A 21,982-nucleotide genomic window follows, 5' to 3' on the forward strand; every position below is an offset into this window, starting at 1 on the left:
CCAATGATTCTGACTCTACCACTGCCACGGGCAGCGCATTCCATGCCCCCACCACTCTCTGGGTAAAGAACCCACCCCTGACATCTCCCCTATACCTTCCACCCTTCACCTTAAATTTATGTCCCCTTGTAATACTCTGTTGTACCCGGGGAAAAAGTTTCTGACTGTCTACTCTATCTATTCCCCTGATCATCTTATAAACCTCTATCAAGTCACCCCTCATCCTTCGCCGTTCCAACGAGAAAAGGCCGAGAACTCTCAACCTGTCCTCGTACGACCTATTCTCCATTCCAGGCAACATCCTGGTAAATCTTCTCTGCACCCTCTCCAAAGCTTCCATATCTTTCCTAAAGTGAGGCGACCAGAACTGCACACAGTACGCCAAATGTGGCCTAACCAAAGTCCTGTACAGCTGCAACATCACTTCACGACTCTTGAATTCAATCCCTCTGCTAATGAACGCTAATACACCATAGGCCTTCTTACAAGCTCTATCCACCTGAGTGGCAACTTTCAAAGATCTATGCACATAGACCCCAAGATCTCTCTGTTCCTCCACCTGACTAAGAACTCTACCGTTAACCCTGTATTCCGCATTCTTATTTGTTCTTCCAAAATGGACAACCTCACACTTGGCAGGGTTGAACTCCATCTACCACTCCTCAGCCCAGCTCTGCATCATATCCAAGTCCCTTTGCAGCCGACAACAGCCCTCCTCACTGTCCAAAACTCCAACAATCTTCGTATCATCTGCAAATTTACTGACCCACCCTTTGACTCCCTCATCCAAGTCATTAATAAAAATTACAAACAGCAGAGGACCCAGAACTGATCCCTGTGGAACTCCACTTGTAACTGGGCTCCAGGCTGAATATTTACCATCTACCACCACTCTCTGACTTCGACCAGTTAGCCAGTTTTCAATCCAATTGGCCAAGTTTCCCTCTATCCCATGCCTCCTGACTTTCCGCATAAGCCTACCATGGGGAACCTTATCAAATGCCTTACTAAAATCCATGTACACTACATCCACTGCTCTACCCTCATCCACATGCTTGGTCACCTCCTCAAAGAATTCAATAAGACTTGTAAGGCAAGACCGACCCTTCACAAATCCGTGCTGGCTGTCCCTAATCAAGCAGTGTCTTTCCAGATACTCATAAATCCTATCCCTCAGTACCCTTTCCATTACTTTGCCTACCACAGAAGTAAGACTAACTGGCCTGTAATTCCCGGGGTTATCCCTATTCCCTTTTTTGAACAGGGGCACAACATTCGCTACTCTCCAGTCCCCTGGTACCACCCCCCGTTGACAATGAAGACGAAAAGATCATTGCCAACGGTACTGCAATTTCCTCTCTTGCTTCCCACAAAGCAAGAGAGGAAATTGGATGGCAGTTATAGGAAGGGAGGGAAGTCTCAGATACAGTCACGTAGATGGGTTAACTCCATGAAAGGTAAGAGAGGTAGGCACCTAGTGCAGGAGTCTTTTGTGGATATACCCATTTCAAACAGGTATGCTGTTTTGGAAAATGTACGGGGTGATGGATTCTTAGGGGAATGTAGCACAAACAGCCAAGTTTCCAGTATGGAGACAGGCTCTAATGCAACAAGGGGTACGTCGGGTTCCAAGAGATCAATTGTGTGAGGGAATTCTCTAGTTCGAGGTACAGACAGACATGTCTGTGGCCTGTAACAAAAAAGCAGAATGGTGTGTTGCTTCCCAGGTGCCAGAATCAAGAATATCTCAGAGAGGGTGCAGAATGTTCTCACAGGGGAAAGGGGCCAGCAAGAGGTCATTGTCCACATTGGAACCAACGACATTGGAAGGGAAAAGGTTGAGATTCTGACGTGAGATTACAGAGAGCTAGGCAGAAATGTAAAAAGGAGGTCCTTGAGAGTAGTAATATCAGGATTACTCCTGGTGCTACAAGCTAGTGAGGGCAGGAATAGGAGGATAGAGCAGATGAATGCATGGTTGAGGACCTAGTGTATGGGGGAAGGATTCACATTTTTGGATCATTAGAATCTCTTTTGGGGTAGAAGTAACCTGTACAAGAAGGACGGATTGCACCTAACATGAAAGGAGACTAATATACTGGCAGGGAGATTTGCTAGAGCTGCTCGGGAAGATTTAAACTAGTATGGTGGTGGTGGGGGGGGGACCCAGGGAGATAATGAGGAAAGAGATCAATCTGAGACTTGTACAGTTGAGAACAGAAGCGAGTCAAACAGTCAGGGCAGGCAGGGACAAAGTAGGACAAATAAATTAAACTGCATTTATTTCAATGCAAGGAGCCTAACAGGGAAGGCAGATGAACTCAGGACATGGTTAGGAACGTGGGATTGGGATATCATAGCAATTACGGAAACATGGCTCAGGGATGGGCAGGACTGGCAGCTTAATGTTCCAGGATACAAATGCTACAGGAGGGATAGAAAGGGAGACAAGAAAGGAGGGTGTGTGGCATTTTTGATAAGAGATAGCATAGAACCCCCTAATAGTCAGAGGGAAACTGAGAAACAAACTTGTAAAGAGATCTCAGCTGTCTGTAAGAAAAATATGGTGTTTATGGTAGGGGCTTTTAACTTTCCAAACATAGATTGGGACTGCAATAGTGTGAAGGGCTTAGATGGAAAGGAATTTCTTAAGTGAGTACAAGACAATTTTCTGATTCAGTATGTGGATGTACCTTCTAGAGAAGGTGGTAAACTTGACTTACTCTTGGGAAATAAGGCAGGACAGGTGACTGAGGTGTCAGTGGGGGAGCACTTTGGGGCCAGGGACCATAATTCTATTAGATTTAAAATAATGATGGAAAAGGATAGACCAGATCTAAAAGTTGAAGTTCTAAATTGGAGAAAGGTCAATTTTGACAGTATTAGGTAAGAACTATTGAAAGCTGATTGGGGCAGATGTTCGCAGGTAAAGGGACAGCTGGAAAATGGAAAGCCTTCAGAAATGAGATAACGAAAATCCAGAGAAAGTATATTCCTGATAGGGTGAAAGGAAAGGCTGATAGGTATTGGGAATGCTGGATGACTAAAACAAATTGAGGATTTGGTTAAGAAAAAGAAGGAAGCGTATGTCAGGTATAGACAGGATAGATCGAGTGAATCCTTAGAAGAGTACAAAGGAAATAGGAGTATACTTAAGAGGGAAGTCAGGAAGGCAAAAAGGGGACATGAGATAGTTTTGGCAAATAGAATTAAGGAGAATCCAGAGTTTTAACAAATACATTAAGGACAACAGGGTAACTAGGGAGAGAATTGGGCCCCTCAAAGATCAACAAGGTGGCCTTTGTGTGGAGCCGCAAAAAATGGGGGAGATACTAAATGAGTATTTTGCATCAGTGTTTACTGTGGAAAAGGATATGGAAGATATAGACTGTAGGGAAATAGATGGTGACATCTTACAAAATGTACATATTATAGAGCAGCAAGTGCTGGATAGCTTTAAACACATAAAAGTGGATAAATCCTCAGGACCTGATCAGGTGTACCCTCGAACTCTGTGAGAAGCTGGAGAAGTGATTTCTGTGCCCCTTGCTGAGATATTTGTATCATTGATAGTCACAGGTGAGGTGCCGGAAGAATGGAGGTTGGCTAACATGGTGCCACTGTTTAAGAAGGGTGGTAAGGACAAGCCAGGGAACTATAGACCAGTGAGCCTGACGTTGGTAGTGGGCAAGTAGTTGGAAGGAATGCTGAGGGACAGGATGTATATGTATTTGGAAAGGCAAGGACTGATTAGGGATAGCCCACATGGTTTTTGCGTGGGAAATCATGTCTCACAAACTTGACTGAGTGAGAGGATTGGTGAGGGCAGAGCAGTAGATGTGATCTATATAGACGTCAGTAAGGCGTTTGACAAGGTTCCCCATGGGAGACTGATTAGCAAGGTTAGATCTCACGGAATACAGGGAGAACTAGCCATTTGGATACAGAACTGGCTCAAAGGTAGAAGAGAGAAAGTGGTGGTGGAGTATAGATTTTCAGACTGGAGGCCTGTGACCAGTAGAGTGCCACAGGGATCAGTGCTGGATCCTCTTCTTTTTGTCATTTACATAAATGATTTGGATGCGAGCATAAGAGGTACAGTTAGTAAGTTTGTAGATGACACCAAAATTGGAGGTGTAGTGGACAGTGAAGAGGGTTACCTCAATTTACAACAGGATCTTGACCAGATAGACCAATGGGCTGAGAAGTGGTAGATGGAGTTTAATTCAGATAAATGCGAGGTGCTACATTTTGGGAAAGCAAATTTTAACAGGGCTTATACACTTAATGGTAAGGTCTTAGGAAGTGTTGCTGAACAAAGAGACCTTGGAGTGCAGGTTCATAGCTCCTTGAAAGTGGAGTCACAGGTAGATAGGATAGTGAAGAATGCGTTTGGTATGCTTTTCTTTATTGGTCAGAGTATTGAGTACAAGAGTTGGGATGTCATGTTGTGGCTGTACAGGACATTGGTTAGGCCACTGTTGGAACATTGCATGCAATTCTAGTCTTCTTCCTATTGGAAAGATGTTGTGAAACTTGAAAGGGTTCAGAAAAGATTTACAAGGATGTTGCCAGGGTTGGAGGATTTGAGCTATTGGGAGAGACTGAAAAGGCTGGGGCTGTTTCCCCTGCAGTGTCAGAGGTTGAGGAGCAACCTTATAGAGGTGTACAAAATTATGAGTGGCGTGGATAGAATACATAGGCAAAGTCTTTTCCTTGGGGTCGGGGAGTCCAGAACTAGAGGGCATAGGTTTAGGGTGAGAGGGGAAAGATATAATAGAGATCTAAGGGGCAACTTTTTCACACAGAGGGTGGTACATGTATGGAATGAGCTGCCAGGTGAAGTGGTAGAGGCTGGTACAATTGCAACATTTAAGAGGCATTTGGATGGGTATATGAATAGGAAGGATTTGGAGGGATATGGGCCGGGTGCTGGCAGGTGGGACTAGATTGGGTTGGGATAGCTGGTCGGCATGGATGGTTGAACCGAAGAGTTTGTTTCCATGTTGTACATCTCTATAACTGTATGACTTTATGACAGGCTGAGCAAAGTGGGCTTATGAGGTGCCATTGTCTCAGTCTTTCTTTTTAAATGAAGGTAGTCTTTTGCAAACTTACATATGATGAAGAATCAAAATATGAGTGTTCTAGTCTGACTCTACAGATTCACTAAGGTTACTTTTTTAAAAAAAATCTTCATGGTGTACATGGATTTAAAAAAAAGTTCTGATACTATTCATTGTTACATGTTACGCAAGGCTGAATTTTTCATAGTTCATAGTAATCCCTTTTCAAAATTTCAGTTTGCAATAAGCAATCTAAATTTACAACAACTTAGTGCTAGGATATTTACTGATACCTCTTCACAGGTTATCTAAGATCTTGCTCTGAGCAAAATTTCAGATTCACACACTAAATTCACACACACTAAATGTAACATCATAATGTTGGATTAATCTGGCGATTTACTTTGCTGAATTCAAAAAAAAAGAAATCATTCCTATTAACACTTTCCATCTCCCTGCAGAGGCTTCAGGTCAATCCATATCCAACAATCTGTTCTGAAAACTATGCTTACACTTTGGCAGATGGAATAAATTATATCACTATAGATAAGACATTCTATAACATTCTAAAACAATCAGGAACAATTGAACTAAAGCAACCCACAGCATTCTAAAACAAGTCAGATCACCCTATTACCCAATGCTAATGTATTCTTTAAAAATTTCCAAACTTTGGATCTACATCCTTGACAAGAAGTTCTTCCTTGGGGCAAACCCTATCTGTGTGCCAAGCTTTTCTGAAATCCATCCTTTATCTTTTGAGATAAAGGCCCTGATTTTGAATTGACGGAGAGTGTCTCCATTGTAGATAAAACGCCAGAAGAAGTTGAGAATTCCAAGTTCCACAACTGGACTTAATACTCTTTATTTTCTTAGGCGTAGAGTTGTTTCCCATTTCCCAGAGGCAGCTGGCCATTTAAATGGATAGCTGCACCAACTGAAATCAGATTTTGGAGTCCCTACTATTTGAAACCTCAAGTATAGAAGTTAGACCAAGTCAGAGCTGGTCTGTTCTCAGTGCATTTCTTTTGAATTTCCAGGTTACCTCTTTGGTACCACTGTAAATATAATACCAGAACATCTTGGAAGAGCTCATGGGTCTTTTCTGATGCATGCGTCCGGTATGCTTTGGAGTGGTGATTAGGGATTTTTGGTGGGGGTCAGGTGTTCTTTGAGAACATTAACTGTGGAGAAAATTGAGCACGAACGCTGCACAAACCTCTTGAAACTGTCCGACTTGTCAAGGCTTGTCAAGAAGTGTAAACGAGTATTAAAATGTTTAATTATGAATTAAAACATTTTCCCCAATACAGTGTAGTATATAATTTAGACATGTAGGTAATAAAACTATACCTTTATCGTATGTGCATGGGTACTTGCGGATACTTAATGAGTTGGCATGGGAAGGTGTGGTGGGTGGGAGTAGGGACTAAGATGGCATTCAGGCATGAGGAGCCATGGGAGACAGGTAAGGGTTACACGGGTGAGATTAAGGGTGTGTGTGAAATTGAAGGGGAGTGAGTGAGGACTGACTGATGAGAGCTGGAGGAATTTATTTATATCTCTCCCTTTTTGGAGAGGTAAGATATCCTCCTCAGTCTGGGACACATTTGGTAATTGTAAGGCATCCTTTGAGGTTGTGAAAAAGGCATACTTATATGTAAAAAGTGCATAAACTCACTGGGACTGGCAAAGTTGTCAAGAAACTATGTAAACAAAATGTGGTGATAAAAGAAAACATAATGCTAGCTATTCCAGAGTGCTTGCTGATATAAACCCATTACAGGATTGGTGCTACATGGCTCATTTCCCAAGCTATTATTTCTCAATAGGGTGGCTGTTGATGGGCAGCTCCAATTGCTTATTGAACAGAAATGTTTGTTGATATAATGGACTATATATCTAAGGTAACTGTTCTTTACAGAAGACTTTGAATGCTTCAGTGAGTAATTTGTCTTCATAAGGGCTTAGATGAAGCAAATTCAATGTATTGATTTTTTGTATCCATAAGAGTCAGATTTTCTTCAGTCAGACCATTCAGAAGCCTATTAGTGCCTGTGGGAATCATTTTAGCTCAGTTGGCTGGATTGTCGGTTTACAGAGCAGTGTGAAGCCAACAGCATGGGTTCAATTCCTATCACTGGTTTGAGGTTACCATGAGGGACTCTTCTTTTCAATGTCTTCTCTCGTCTGAGGTCTGGTGGCCCTCAGGTTAATTCACCACCAATCACTTCTCTCTAATGAGAGACCAGTCCCTAAAGTCTGATAAGACTATGGCAACACAATGCAAAGTGCTGGATAGCAGGCCAATTGGCATGGGGAAGAATGGGAGGAGAGGTGGCATTGAATTGGAATAGGACTATTAAGAGCCAAAGACATGAATGGGGCATATGGGATATGAAGGTCCAAGGTGGGTACAGAGTTGGCATGGATAGTGAGGGCAATAAAGTGATGAGAGCAGGACAGATTACTTTTCAGTTTTAATCTTTATTTTTAAGCTTTGAGCACAATGCTGAAGCCACAAGGGAGGCTTTTTTTCCCAGGTCATCTAACCTGACTTTCAAGTCAGCCAAATACCTTCCAGCTTGAATATTGAGGGATTTGTAAAGATGATATTTCTCCCATTTCTGTTCACCTGGTTTTGCAGCAAAAGTTGAATCCATATTGTTTATAGGTCATTCTGGTATAACGTACGTTTTGTTAACATGAATTTATGCTATAAATGTATTTAATGAATTGGGGACACTGCTTCCAAAGCGTGAAGTGTTCAACCGTGTGTTCGCTGTAATGCAATTACATCGCCAAACCTTTAAGCACTGTATCTAAAGTGCATTTTTTTCTCTAACATGGGTTGCACAAGAATGCAACCATCACGTTATAGAGAAATAACCTGTACACTCAACCAGACCAAGAGGGTAACAAACAGAGGCAAAATTATAGCTCCACCAACTTTCAGAGGCAGGGATGATAAGGGGAAAAAATTCCTTCACTCATTAGATTGTGAATCTTTGAAATTCTCTATCCTGAGAGATGTGGACATTGGCTGAGAGAATTTTGATCTCTCTTGGAATCGAGCAATATGGGGAGGTAAGAAAATGGGGTTAAGGTGTGAGATAATCATGATCAAATTGAACGGCGTGGTAAACTACAGTGGCCATATGGTCTACCTTTGCTCCTATTTCCTACATTCTTCTATTCCCTAAAGCTTCAGTCAGAGAGTGGTGAATCTATGGAATTCATTGCCATAGAAGGCTGTGGAGGTCAGGTCATTGAGTATATTTAAGACTGAGAAAGATGGATTCTTGAGTATCAAGGGGTCAAGGGTTAGAGGGAGAAAGTGGGAGAATGGGGTTGAGAAACTTATCAGCCATGATTGAATGGCAGAGCAGACTCAATGGGCTGATTGGCTAAATTTCTGCTCCAATGTCTTATGGTCATATAAAGATCTGTGGGAGCAAACCAGAGCACACAGAGGAAGCCCATGCAAACACAGGGAGAAAACAGTCAAACGAGGCTGGAATCGAACCCAGGTCCCTGGAGCTGTGAGGCAGCAATGCTAACCACTGAGCAACCGTGCTGCCCCTGGGATGGTTCTGGGATCACCTTTATGATTTTTTTTTACCTTTTCCGCTGCTTGTGCACCATTCTTACAAAATAGAGACGAAATCTGCTGCATACAGTAATCCAAACGTGGTCAAACCTTGATTTTGTACAAACTCAACATAACATTTCAATTTTATCCCTCTAGCAGTGAATTCAGCATTTTTTTTCCTTTGCAATGTTGATAAAGAAGTTGTTGGGAAATCTCTCATAAGATTTACTTGTGCAAGTTGATCCTATTGATAATTCAAAGACAATTTCCAATTTGGCTCAACTAAACCTAGAGAATGGTCAGGGTGCACAGGGACATTTTATCCAATTTAAACCATAATTAAAATGTTTTTGTACAGTTGGTGGCTTCTACTGTAATGATTCACAGTCTTCCTGTTCCTGGTGACACTGCAAGTGCTTCAAATAAGAGGGGCTGCCTGGGAATGGAGTTGGCAGCACTTCTTTAAATATGGATCTGTTACTCACTGGAGAGATTTGACAAAAAGTGTTTTGTTATACATTGAATTTTCCCCTTGCATAACAACTGATACACAAGTATTTTGTGGTCTAGCAACTGCGGAAATGAAAGTCACTACATCAGACACTCGGGATGTGTCTGTTATAATGTTACATTATTTGCAAACAGCTAGAACTGATTGTTATATGGATATTCATCCAGGATGCCACATTTTTCTATTGCACAGAAGCCAGGTTCTGAGCAAATATCAGCTCACCAGCCACTTGGAGAGCTGCAAATACCTTTGATGAAGCTCCAGCATTTTCAACCTCGAGTGTGACCATTTCTAAATTATGGGAACCAGCTGACATATAATAATCACCTTTCCCATGGAAGATGATCTAATCAGTGGCTGGAATTTCAGATATCCTTTTCTGCACCCCTAAATAAATTGCGGTGACAGATAAATTGGATCAATATGAAATCAGATTGCTCACTGTGCTGTCCTTGGAATAGAAAAATAAATCATATTAAATGAAAGCCCCTTTACAGATGTATTTTCAATAAGTGAAGCAGCTAAACTCTTATTGAATACATCTCCTAGTTACCTTGTAAAAGCCATATCAGCAGCAGCCACCAATTTCAATAGCACTGCTCACTCCAATTCTACTTCAATCTCCATGAAACATTTTCTGCTTATATTCCAGATTTTCTCCTATATATGCCAAAGGATCTATATACCGGAACCATTGACTGCTCTTGGATAATTTAACCAAGTGGCCAGTCTTCTCACTGCAGGGAGACAGGTGTGTCATCGGAGAATGAGGTTGTGCAAACTACCACAGTCAAGTTATCCTCATTCACTCGTCTATCAACAAACAACTCTTGAACAGAGTATCACAAAACAATAAAATTTCACTAAGATTATAAAGAAAGATTTTAAATTACTTTATATTTCAGAAATAAGCATACATTTATTAATAATCCTCTGAACAAACATACCAGAATTCAAACCATGTACTAGAAACAGCAAGGATTGTAAACATATTGAGCTGACCTCCTTCCTACAGCAAATCACAGTCATAACTGGGCAGGGAAAAAGCACTTACAGAATCCTTTTTTGTAAACACGTCCAAATCTATCCAACTGACAGTGGATCTCTTATCCCTTCTCCTCACGTCCCTATTGGAGTTGGCAAGTTGAGCCTCTGCTAACATTACAAGGATCAATCTAATCTCATTATTGAAAATGTTCAGGTATTTGAATTATTTACTTAGCAGAGGCAGTTGATAATAAGTCCTGAATCTGTAGATAATTCTAAAGTACATCTTGCACAATGGATAGTTTTTGCTGTTTTAGTCTTCCAGAATACTTATTTTTCAATGCTTGTATTCTACTGAAAAGAAATCCTTACATAGTTCAAAATGCTTCATTTTAAAATTTAAGAACAATACTTAAGTGGTGGCTATTGTGTTCATACACAACAGTGCTTTGTGACACAGCATCATTATTTGAAACAACCTTTTAGCACAGTAGCAACTGGAACGTGCAAAACAGCAAAGGACACAGACCTCCGACATATCATCTTCCCTAATTGTGACTTGGTTTGAATTGGAAGTGAAGTTTCATAAAAGGAGTGAAGGTATGCGTTTTGAAATCCAGAATACCCAACATCATTCCAGTATTATTGGGGTATTGTCAACGGAATGTTTTTTCCCAGATATTTTAGATACAAAAGGGATTCTGAAGGGGCCAAGTTGGAGTATTAAGCTGAAAAGCCAGCTGAGCTAGCATTTAGTGTGACATCCCCATATTGCTAAAAGGATTAAACCTCACGTTTTAACCAGTTTATTAATCAACTAACTGCCATATAAACTTTCTGCCTGTGCTCTTCAATAAGACTACACAGTGTTTTGATGGATCATGATTCACCTAATGCCCCATCTTAACAATGAAAAGTTGTTAACAAATCACTGCAATGGATTACAAAATTATTAGAGAGTAAATGAAATACAATAATATGCTGTTTAGACATTGGATAGGAACTTTGCAGCGTACAGATAAAGACTAATTTTACAGAGTTCACGGAGGCAACTGCAAATTTTAAAGTGTAATTGTATTTGGTCAGTAAATTCCAGGGATTCTGGCAGGAAAATAATTTACAAAATGACTTTTGGAAAGAGATGCTAATCTATCCAATTGAAGCTGGATCCTTAACACTTCTGATTGGTGGAATATTCAAAACACTTTCTGGGCAAGGTTTAAAGCTGCCAGAGTTCTTTGGAGAGGTAGGATACCTCTTAGGAGAGGAAAGGAATCATTTTTGATTTGTCAAGGGAGATTTTGTGAGAGGTAACAAGTACTTTTGGAAAATTAAAGTTTATTTAGGGGAGGTTAGTTGCTGTTTGGGAGTGGTCAAATGCTCTTCCAGGTTGTTAAAAGCAGGCATCAATGTGCATACAAAGTGGCAAAAGCAATTAGACCTGCAAAGCTGCCAAAGCAACTTTCAGTGATTAAACAATTTAAATCTCATGATTTATAAATGTTTGATAATACTGCAGTGTGAAAAATTCAGTCCTTGCAATTTCATTCTGTTGGTCATAGCCTAGCTTTATCACAACTGGGGTGCCTGTTAGACCACAGTACGATTAACAATTCCATGTGTTAATAAAATCTTTGAAATGGGGCTATGATTACAACAAGCCTTTCCTCTGTTCTCCAGCATATGCAGTCCACACTTTCTCCCTATGATTACAAATGCTTGTTTTCATATGGATGTTGAAGGAAGTTAAATGTAGGAAATTGAATTGAACAAAGCTAGCATGGGTTTATGAAAGGCAAATCATGCGTAACTAATAAAGGTTTCCAAGGATGTAGCTATTAGAATAAGGGAAAACGAGTGAAGAGATATTGGGCAAAATTAAAGAACTGGGATAGTAGTTAATATATCGACATGGATTTAGAATTAGTTGACAGTCAGAAAATGGGAATAAATAGATCTTTTTCTGTGTGACAGGCAGTGACAAGTGGAATACCACAAGAATTAGCTTGGACCCCAGCTAATCACAATATATATGGATTAACTGGGTGTGGGAAGCAAAAGCAACATTTCCAGGTTTGCTGGTGACAGAAAACTGGCAGGACTGTGAGTGGTAATGAAAATGCAAGGATGTTTCAATTTAGACAAATTGAGTGGGCTGATGCAGTACAATATGGCTAAATATGAATTTATCAACCTAGATGGGAAAAACAGAATATATTGGGAAATGTAGACACATGAAGTGATCTGAGTATCCTTGCACATCAGTCAATGAAAATAGACAGGTAGATGTGGCAAAAAACGAGGACAGCAAATGGTATATTGGCCTTCGTTGCAAGAGAATTTGAGCTCAGAAGCAAGGATGTCTTACTGCAGTTATACAGGGAGTTGTTGAAATCACACCTGGAGTACTGCATGCAGTTTTGGTCTCCTTAACTTACCATAGACAGCCCAAAGGAGATACACTTGGCTAATATTGAAGATGGCAGAACTCTCTTTTGAGAAGAGATTGGTTTGACTGGGCCTGTATTCACTAGAGATAAGAAGGATGAGAGGGATCTAATTGAAACATACAAAATTCCAACAGGGCTGGACAGGCTAGATGTTCCCTGGATGGCAAGTCACAGTTTCAGAATACGGGTAGAGTATTTACGACTGAGAATAAAAAGAATTCTTCATTCAAAGGATAGTGAACCTGTGGAATTCTCAACCATAGAAGACTGGAGGCCATGTCACTGAATATATTTAATAAAGAGATAGATTTTTTTTATATTCTAAAAGGCATCAAGAGATATCGTAGAAAGCAGGAATATGGCATTGAGGTAAAGGATCAGCTGTGAATTTATTGAATGGCAGAACAGGCTCAAAAGGTTGATTGGCATTCTCCTACTGCTTGTTTCAATGTTGTGACATTTTTATGTTATCAATGTGTTTTTAAATTAGTGAATTCATGAACGTTTTTAAATTAGTGAACCCATGAACGTCATCTTCATGGGTTCTGACATCTGTCTATAGTGGATATTGGGTGAGTTGGCATGGGGGGCAATGGAGGTAGGTGGTGGCATGGATTGGTATTAGTTGACACTAATTTGGCAGAAGACCTTTAAAGAACCATGGACCAGGCCCTTTTGTAGCACATTGGTAGTGATCTTACTCCTGCACCAGAGGCATGGGTTCAGGTCCCACCTTCTTCAGAGGTGTGTATTAACATCTCTGAACAGATTGATATAGGAAAAATTCAAAAGAAAAGAAATAAAGGAATAGATGAGGATGTAAAGTTTGGCATGGATGATGTGCAGGGTTGGTAAGGAGCATGAGGTGACATGGGGTAGCAGAGTTGGGACATGCGGTTTATGTGGGGAACTGAAGGGAAAACTTAACTGTTGCTTTGTTAAGTATTATGTTGTGACAAAGTCCCACAGAAACAAGATAAGACTTACAGGCAACACGATTCTGCACCTGGCATCTTCTGTGGCTGCCTGCATACTCTCTACCCAAGTAGTAGGGGCATGGACTCAATTCCAGTTATCACTCTGTCCCCTAGAATGAATAGTTGACTGACAGATTTGGGCCAATGTGCTGGTAACACAACAACAGCTCACATAGCACAACCATTGTCATTCTCAACATCTATTACTAATTCCACTCTCTGCTTAGTTACCAAATGCCCTCAATTTTCAACTGAAGAGAGAGTTTAAAAAATTGGACATGATTAGGATGTGAACAGTTAGTTCACTGTGCCCAGAGACACTTCTTATTTTTGTACCCAACAAAGAGGCATAAAAGAAGCAATCAAAATTCAGGATGGTCCTGTCAGAAATCTCTCATTGTTTTACCAAGATTTTATGAATCTTGTAGTTAATATCCAATGTTCTCATCTATATGAACACAACCAGCATTTATTTGAAATTAATTCTTTCATTTGCTCACAAAGCACTCAATGTTTATGAAATTTCAGTACTGAGTGCAGCATAGAATTTCAAACAATTCTTAAACCATCAAAAATCGGTGTTTATTGAGTGGATAATCAGCAACTTGTCCTTGAATCATTCATGTTTGACAATGCTGAAATATTACACTTGAAAGATTTCAACTTAGGTTGGGAATGTTTAATTGTTGCAACAGATGAATGAAACATGATAGTTTCGACACAGCAATTGATTTCAAATGTAAGCAAATAGAATCATAGAGCCATAGAGATGTACAGCATGGAAACAGACCCTTCTGTCCAACCCGTCTCTGCTGACCAGATATCTCAACCCAATCTAGTCCCACCCGGCCCATATCCCTCCAAACCCTTCCTAATCATATACCCATCCAAATGCCTCTTAAATGTTGCAACTGTAAAAGCCTCCACAACTGTTGGGAGAGCTTTACCTAGTTATCTCACACATCAGAGAAATATAGGCACAATCCCCTCAATGACTTGTTCCTTTATTTTACAATAATGTCAGTCAGAAAAACAGGGCTGCACCCAGAAACAATAGCTTATTTAACTTAACCTGTTGAATGGAAATGCTATGGGATTATGGGGAACACCAGTTTACCCGTTAGCCAATATTGCTCTTCGATAACTTTAACAAAGAGTAAAATCAGATAAATGAAATATAACCATTCAAGCTAATCTTCAGTTTTTTGATGGTTAGATTAAGTTAAAGTTATTCCCAATATTCTCCTAGTATAACAAGTTTCTTCCCCTGAAGTAAACCACAACTCACCAATGCTTGTCGGGAAGATTTCTTCATTGTTGATTTGAACCTCAATCCAATCCATCAAGAGGCTCATGTACTGAGGAGCTGGAAGGGCAGTGGGTCTTTTGTATTTGTTATCGTCCTGCCATCGATATTCATACTTCTGTCCTCCTGACATGATAGGGCAGCTCCTGTCAGTACAGAACTCACAGATTGTCCCATAAATCAGGTTAATTCGATTAAAGAAGTCCACCACATGAACAGCAATCCAATCATTAAGGTCTTCACCATTGGGTAGTTGAACAGCTCCCTTCAGATCCACTCCTGAGCTTAATGAAGCCTGTGCTTTCTTATGGAGTTCAAACCTCTGAGTACCTGGTTCAAATTTCCTCTTTGGCCGAAAGGTCTTGTCTTTATTGAATACCTGTTTCAGGGCTGTTGACATGGTAGGATATCAGTTGTTTCAAACCGATGCACTCAGAACAGCTACACTTTAGTAATGCTATGTCTATGATTTCTTGGTCCAATATTCGGTGGGTCCTCAGTTTGTTTCAACCTTTTACTTCCACTAGTTCTTTAAGGGAGACAGTTCTTTCCTGTTCGAGAAGTTAGGGTGGGGAGGCAGAGGGAAATAGTTTGAAATAAGTGTTAATAACATTACAAGTTATTTTCAGCACATACTTAAATTTTTGCAACTACTTCATGATTGAGTAGTAATTGTGTTCCTTTTAGACATAAAAACCAGGAGCATCTTCTAAAATAAAAAGAATTGGAACATCGGCTGAAATTTTCAAGACATTGTAATCTTATGCAGCATTCAATGAAATGTAAACAGAAAGCAAACTTGTTAGAACTGACATATCACCTTGAATAATATTTCACTTCAAAAAAAATATGGCTGGAAAGAAAAGACGTGAGCTTATATTGTACCATGCAGACTTCATGATTTAAGGTTTAGGATTTTTAAAAAATGCCTTGATAAACTGATACAAAACATTTGTGTCTAAATCTAATAACAATCTGAATAGTATGTATCGTTGCCAGCTCTTGTACAAGCCACACTTGTTGGTGAAGGTCCAGAAGGCATGCCCAGGTTGTGAGTTTCTGAAATGCTCAAGTCTCAAACTGGTCGACTGAAACTGGATCGGGAAAAGCGAGGAGATGAATATACTTTAATCACATGAATTTGGCCTTTTAAAGTTAACTGAGGATAGAAATAGGCAATGGTCTTGGACATCCAGCAGACCAGGAGCATTCAATAAATCTAGAAAATGAATAAAAGTCAGCTGAAAGGATATCGATTTTACTCTGGATTACTTTTCTTGTAAGTGAAACCATACAGTAATGTGGGTCACCAGTCACTTGGCAAATCGCTTACATGGACAAAACATTGGTATGGCTTTAGCTTGCTTGGCTCTGCTTATGCTATCAACACTGTCAGACTTTGTAACTTTATTCAAGGTAGGCAACTGGTCTCCTTTTATTTAATGAGACCACAATTTCACTTTTGTTGCTGTTGTGAAAGCAGCACATTGTCCTGTGCAGTTGGCAATCTGCACAATTTAGCTATCAGCACACACTAATACCCAAAATGCTCAATGTGTAAATGTTTTGATGCAGTGAGCACAATCCAATTTCAACACAATGCCATTCTTCTCAAGCTGCTGAGTCATGCCATTTCTGAAGCTGAGGCACTGTCTGTCAGGGCACATTGATGCAATTTGAAACCAAAGGATTAGTTGAATCTCAGCTTACATCAATTAGACCGCACTGTAGTTTCCTCATACATTATTGCTCATCAAACAGAAATCAGCAACACATAACCAGCTCTACGTACTACTGAAAAAGTGTTCAAATACAGAACAGAAAATCGCTGTCATGGGTCGGTGGTTTTATAACATGAGTAACGTACATGAGCAAGAACAGATTCTTTTAAAATACACAATTTTTTCTTTCACTTTCCTTGCACACTTCCCTTATTACAAAACAAGTCTTCAAAGCAGGCAACTCAATGGAGTAAAACCAGAAACCACTGGAGAAACTCAGTTCTCGCAGCATCGGTGAAAGGAGAAATGAAGTAACCTCTTTGAAACTCCAAAACTACTTAATGAAATAAATCAATTTAAAGGATAACAAAAGCTCGAATAGTTTTCTGAAAGAGTGACTGATGAAGCATTTCATTTTTTTTCTCTAAATTAGTTTAGGAGAATCATTAAGTAATCATCACTTAACAACAGAATTTAGAAACAGAGCTATTGAGGGTAATGAAAGACCACCAAACTGAAATATTAACATTCCTCTCTCAACAGATGCTGTTTGACCTGTTGAGACTTTCCAACATTTGCTGCTTTAATAAATATTTCAAACATTGGTGACTGTCATCTCTACGTATTTTCCAAACACACCTAATCTGTCAGCCCTCTTACTTTTTCTTTAATGCTATGTTTTCTCCTAAATCCAGGTTTGGCAATATTTAAATCATAGTTCCATCATTTATCTCATCTCTATTTTGGTTAGATAGTAACAGAAGAAGGTCTGTGCAGCAACTTGTCATGTTCAGGAATTAGATATTGAATAAAAATGTTTTTAAAGATATATCAATTCACCTGTATACAGTCAAAAATGTCAGTTCTGTGTTTGCATTTGATACCAGTTATTCTCCTCCAGAACATTGTCCAAAATATACATTGTTATACATAAAATTGTCTCTGTATTCTAGTTTAAAATAATACTGAATTAAAAACAGACAGATACTTTCAGGACTACCTGTGGATAATCTCAAAATAATGGAACCAAGCCTAGTCCACCAGCCATGTCAAAATTTGATCCATGCACTAAACAATGGTCACTTCCTACCAAGTGGCCTGTAAAATCATGTCAGATTAAAAGTGATGGTGGAACTGTCAACCTAATCATTCCTTCCTCACTTGGTGATTCTTGATGTCCTTATACATTTCTGAAGTACTTGAACAGAATAAAGTACTAATTTACTAATTTATTGTCACTTGCATTTTTACAAAAAATACAGTGAGAAGTGTTTAAGTCGCCATACTCAGGTTATTGCTCCTAAAATACAAACATGTTATTTCAAGGGATACACTCTGCATTCTTCAGAACAAATCCAAAGGGTTGCATGGTAAGTGAAGGACTTCACAGCATGTTGTTTTATAAATTCTTTAAAAATGTGGGTTGCTATAAAGTGATTTAACCGCATATCACTAAAGTGGAACGCATTGCTGTTCAATACAAATACAAAGAAAATAACCCATCACCATTTTGCTTTCTCCTTTTGTTGTGACTCTTTAATGCTAAATTGTGCTCTACCATTTGCAATGGGTTCACTTATTTTAAATCCTCTGCTAAGATGACAGGCAAAGTAATTTTAAATTAACACATTGGTTGACGAAAGTCACGCTGTGCTACTTCAACCCACAAGTTTGTGAATTGTCAGCTTTGATCACTAATTTGCTATTCCACACCATTTGGCAGCGATAAAGTGATTCCCACATGTTGAGAAGCAATAGGGGTCCGTGTTTGGGAATTTGGCTTATCTGCCAGCCTCAATGCTGCACAACCTGCATGAGTACTTCAGGCTTCTGATCCTGCTCTGCAGGACAGATTGTTAGCCTGCTGATGAAGAGACATGAACAGAGATGGGGCAAGAACAAAAGCATCAAGGGAGTACCCTGGGGATGTGCAGACTTTATTGATGAACTATTTTACAGTATTTGATGCATTGTCTCTTCACCGTAGCTTCTATGTTTCTATATTCCAACCGACATACACATCAGGTAATTCAACTATGACAGTAATGACAGCCAATGATATTCTGTTCTCACTGAACATGCATTGCCAAAAAGGTTCAGTGATAGCAAGAGTCCTAACCAATGATTTTTCACTTAATTCGAGAATGTTGACATTAACTATAACATCACTGCCAGCCTATCTGTGATCTGCTAATTCAAAATCCTGAAATCAACCTGGGATCTTCTTGGTTCATGTGATTTGAATACTCATTGGGAAAACAGTGAGATATCAAAAAGCTTATTTTATACTGACATCAAAATACACAGGGACTAAATCACAGAAGCAGCCCATTCAATGCAGCGATCCATATCTGTGTTTACACTTCATTTGAGTAAATTGTGTGAATCGTATTATTCCAGTCTGTTCTCCATATTTCTTCAACACTTAAATTTTATGCAATGACTGTTAAGTCATGACAGGTCTGAATGTGACTGGTTCAACTCACCCTACAAAGTCCTATAGCAAACTATAAGACCATAGACCTCATAGCAGAAATTAGGCCATTCAGCCCATCAAGTCTGTTCCGCCATTCAGTCATGGCTGATAAGTTTCTCAAACCCATTATCCTGCTTTTTCCCTGCAACCCTTGATCCCTTTGATACTCAAGAACCTATCTATTTCAGTCATTAATATACTCTATGACCTGGCCTCCATAGCCTTCAGTGGCGATGAATTCCACAGATTCATCACTCTCTGGCAGAAGAGTTTCTCCTTATCTCCATGCTAAAATGTCTTCCCTTTGAAGCTGTGCCCTCAGGTCCTAGTTTCTCATACCAATGGAAACATCTTCCCCACATCTACTCTGTCCAGGCCATTCAATATTCTGTGTGTTTCATTTAGATCACCCCACTGCCTTGCCCATCCCCACCTGCCACTCCCCCCCCCCCACACCCCAGCACAATCCGCCCCCCCCCCCCCCATTCCTTCTAAACACCATCAAGTATAGACCCAGAGTCCTCAAACATACCTCATATATTAAGCTTTTAATTCCTGGGACCACTTTCATGAACCTCCTCTGAACATGCTCCAGGGCCAGTGCATCCATCTTGAGATATGGGGACCAAAACTCTGCACAACACTCCAAGTGTGGTCTGACTAGAGCCCTACAGAGCCTCAGAAGTACATCCCTGCCTTTATAATCAAGTCCTCCCAAAATACTAGCACTCAGTCAAGGCTATTAACAATCACGTGCAAAGTCAGCCTGTGCAATACTTTCAAGCTAGAAGGAGTGTTGACCAAGGATGAAAACTTAGACCCATAGCAATGTAGTTGATTCTTAACTGCCTCTTGAAAGGGCCTAGAGAGCCATCAGTTCAAAGGAATATGCAACAGATGCCAGCCTTGCCAGCAATGCCCACATCCAATGCAACAATAAAGAATTAAAAGAATACACTACATAGCTGATATATCATTTGAATAGATCCTTAAACAGGGTTAAAAGCAAAAATTAATATATTTACACTGATCATTTGGTAAAAGGCATTTTTAATTTGTTAGAGATAATCAATAAAGTGCCAATTATACAAAAAGATTATCTGCCTTGTCATAGAAGTTCAGCTTCAAATGTGAATATGTAGATGAGTTTCAGAACTCATCTTGCAACACTTGAATCATAGAGTCATACAATATGGAAACAGACTCTTCTGTCTAACTTGACCATCCTGACTAAGTTTCCCAAACTAAACGATTCCCATTTACCTGCATTTGGCTCACATCCCTCTCAACCTTTCCTATTCACATACCTGTCCAAATACCTTTTAAATGTTGTAACTGTACTTGTATCTATCACTTCCTCTGGCAGTTCATTCCATATGCAAATGTGAAAATGTTGGCCCTCAGATTCCTTTTAAATCTTTCTCCCCTTACCTTAAAAACATGTCCTCTAGTTTTGAACTCCCCCCACCCTAGGGAAAAGACCTTTGCTATTTATCTTATCTATGCATTTCAAGATTTTATAAACCTCTTTAAGGCCACCCTTCAACCTCCTATGCTCCAGTGAATAAAGCCTACCCAACCTTTCCCCATAACTCAATCCTTCAGTCCTGGTAACATCCGTGCAAATATTTTCTGCACCCTTTCCAATTTAATAATATTCTTCCTATAGCACCACCTCTGCACAAAACTAATACCAATTTATTAGCACCAAAGTGAGGACTTTGCTAACCCCCCAGATTTCTCTCCTTACTTGAATAAGCACAAAGTATATTTTCCCAGCTGGCTTGTCTTTTGAGTTTCTTTTGAGTTCTACCCAGGTGAAAAGCTCAAAGACAAAGAGCTCTATAAGTTATGAGAGTTATCTTTAGAATGACACCTATATATTTTCCTAATCAACCTATTTACAGATGTTAATACACAGTCCTGGAGCAGGTGTTGAACTTGAACACTAGCCTCTGGGACTTGTGGTAGGGACACTACAACTGCAGCACAACAGCCACTTAAGATTACTTCTACAAATATCTGCCTCATCCAGTACAGCTGTGCCGCCTGAACTTTATATGAGACAGCAGTTCTATCTCAGGCAGTTCTGTTGTAAGGACTTTGTTTAAGGGCTTTTGTGATACAGTGGTATTTTCCATACCTCAGAACCAGGAGAATCATGTTCAAATTCCACCTGCTCCAGAACTGTGTACTACACATCTCTGAACATGCCATTAGGAAAATATCTGTAAGGGTTTTGCTGTGGAGCTGCCAAGTCAGGTTCCTTGGTTCCACCAATATCAGGTAGTTGACAAAGCAAGTCATAAGTAAGACCATTCAGTCTACCTAGCCTGTGCTAATGCTAACTTCCCAATGGAGCTATATCATTATACTTTTCTTTCATTGCATTCTAATAAATTCAAGCATTTATCTAATTCTCTCAAGATTGAATTGAAATGTCAGAAACATATTCTTCTGTGCATAATACAATGAATAGAGTCTAAAAGGACACATCTCTTTCTTCAACTTTTGGAAATGAAGTAGTAAAATTTTAAACTACAGTTGAGTATTCTTTTCTTGACTACACTGTACAGAGTCAAATTCAATAACAGCAAGTACAGGAAATAGAGTAAATGAATTTTTCAGATCAGCCCCTTCTTCAGAAGTTGGCACCCTGTTGATTGAATGTGAAAGTTTAATGACTTAAACAGCAACAAAGTAGACAGTTACTGGTCCAGCCAATCTGATCAGAAGATTCATAACACTGTCAGAGTCTGGATGTCACCTTACTGGGTAACATCTTCAGTGAGCCTCCAAATGAAGTATTGGTGGTGTGGCCCGTTTTCTATTTATGTGTTTGGGCAATAAATAGAAAGCAGATTATACCACCAATGCTTCATCCAGAGGCTCACTG

The 21,982-nt window shown here is 39.8% G+C and overlaps 1 protein-coding gene across 1 annotated transcript in view; it reads right to left on the bottom strand.

The window, feature by feature from the left end:
* Nucleotides 1-21,982, bottom strand: part of LOC132824966 (MOB kinase activator 3B) — a 164,608-nt gene that overhangs the window by 60,933 nt on the left and 81,693 nt on the right. The window contains exon 2 of the mRNA XM_060839895.1: nucleotides 14,872-15,440. Coding sequence (XP_060695878.1) covers nucleotides 14,872-15,289 — 418 coding nt within the window. The 5' untranslated portion in view covers nucleotides 15,290-15,440. The remainder of the gene's footprint in view (nucleotides 1-14,871; nucleotides 15,441-21,982) is intronic.

This window comes from Hemiscyllium ocellatum, chromosome 2 (assembly GCF_020745735.1).
Source record: "Hemiscyllium ocellatum isolate sHemOce1 chromosome 2, sHemOce1.pat.X.cur, whole genome shotgun sequence".
Taxonomy (NCBI): Eukaryota; Metazoa; Chordata; class Chondrichthyes; order Orectolobiformes; family Hemiscylliidae; genus Hemiscyllium; species Hemiscyllium ocellatum.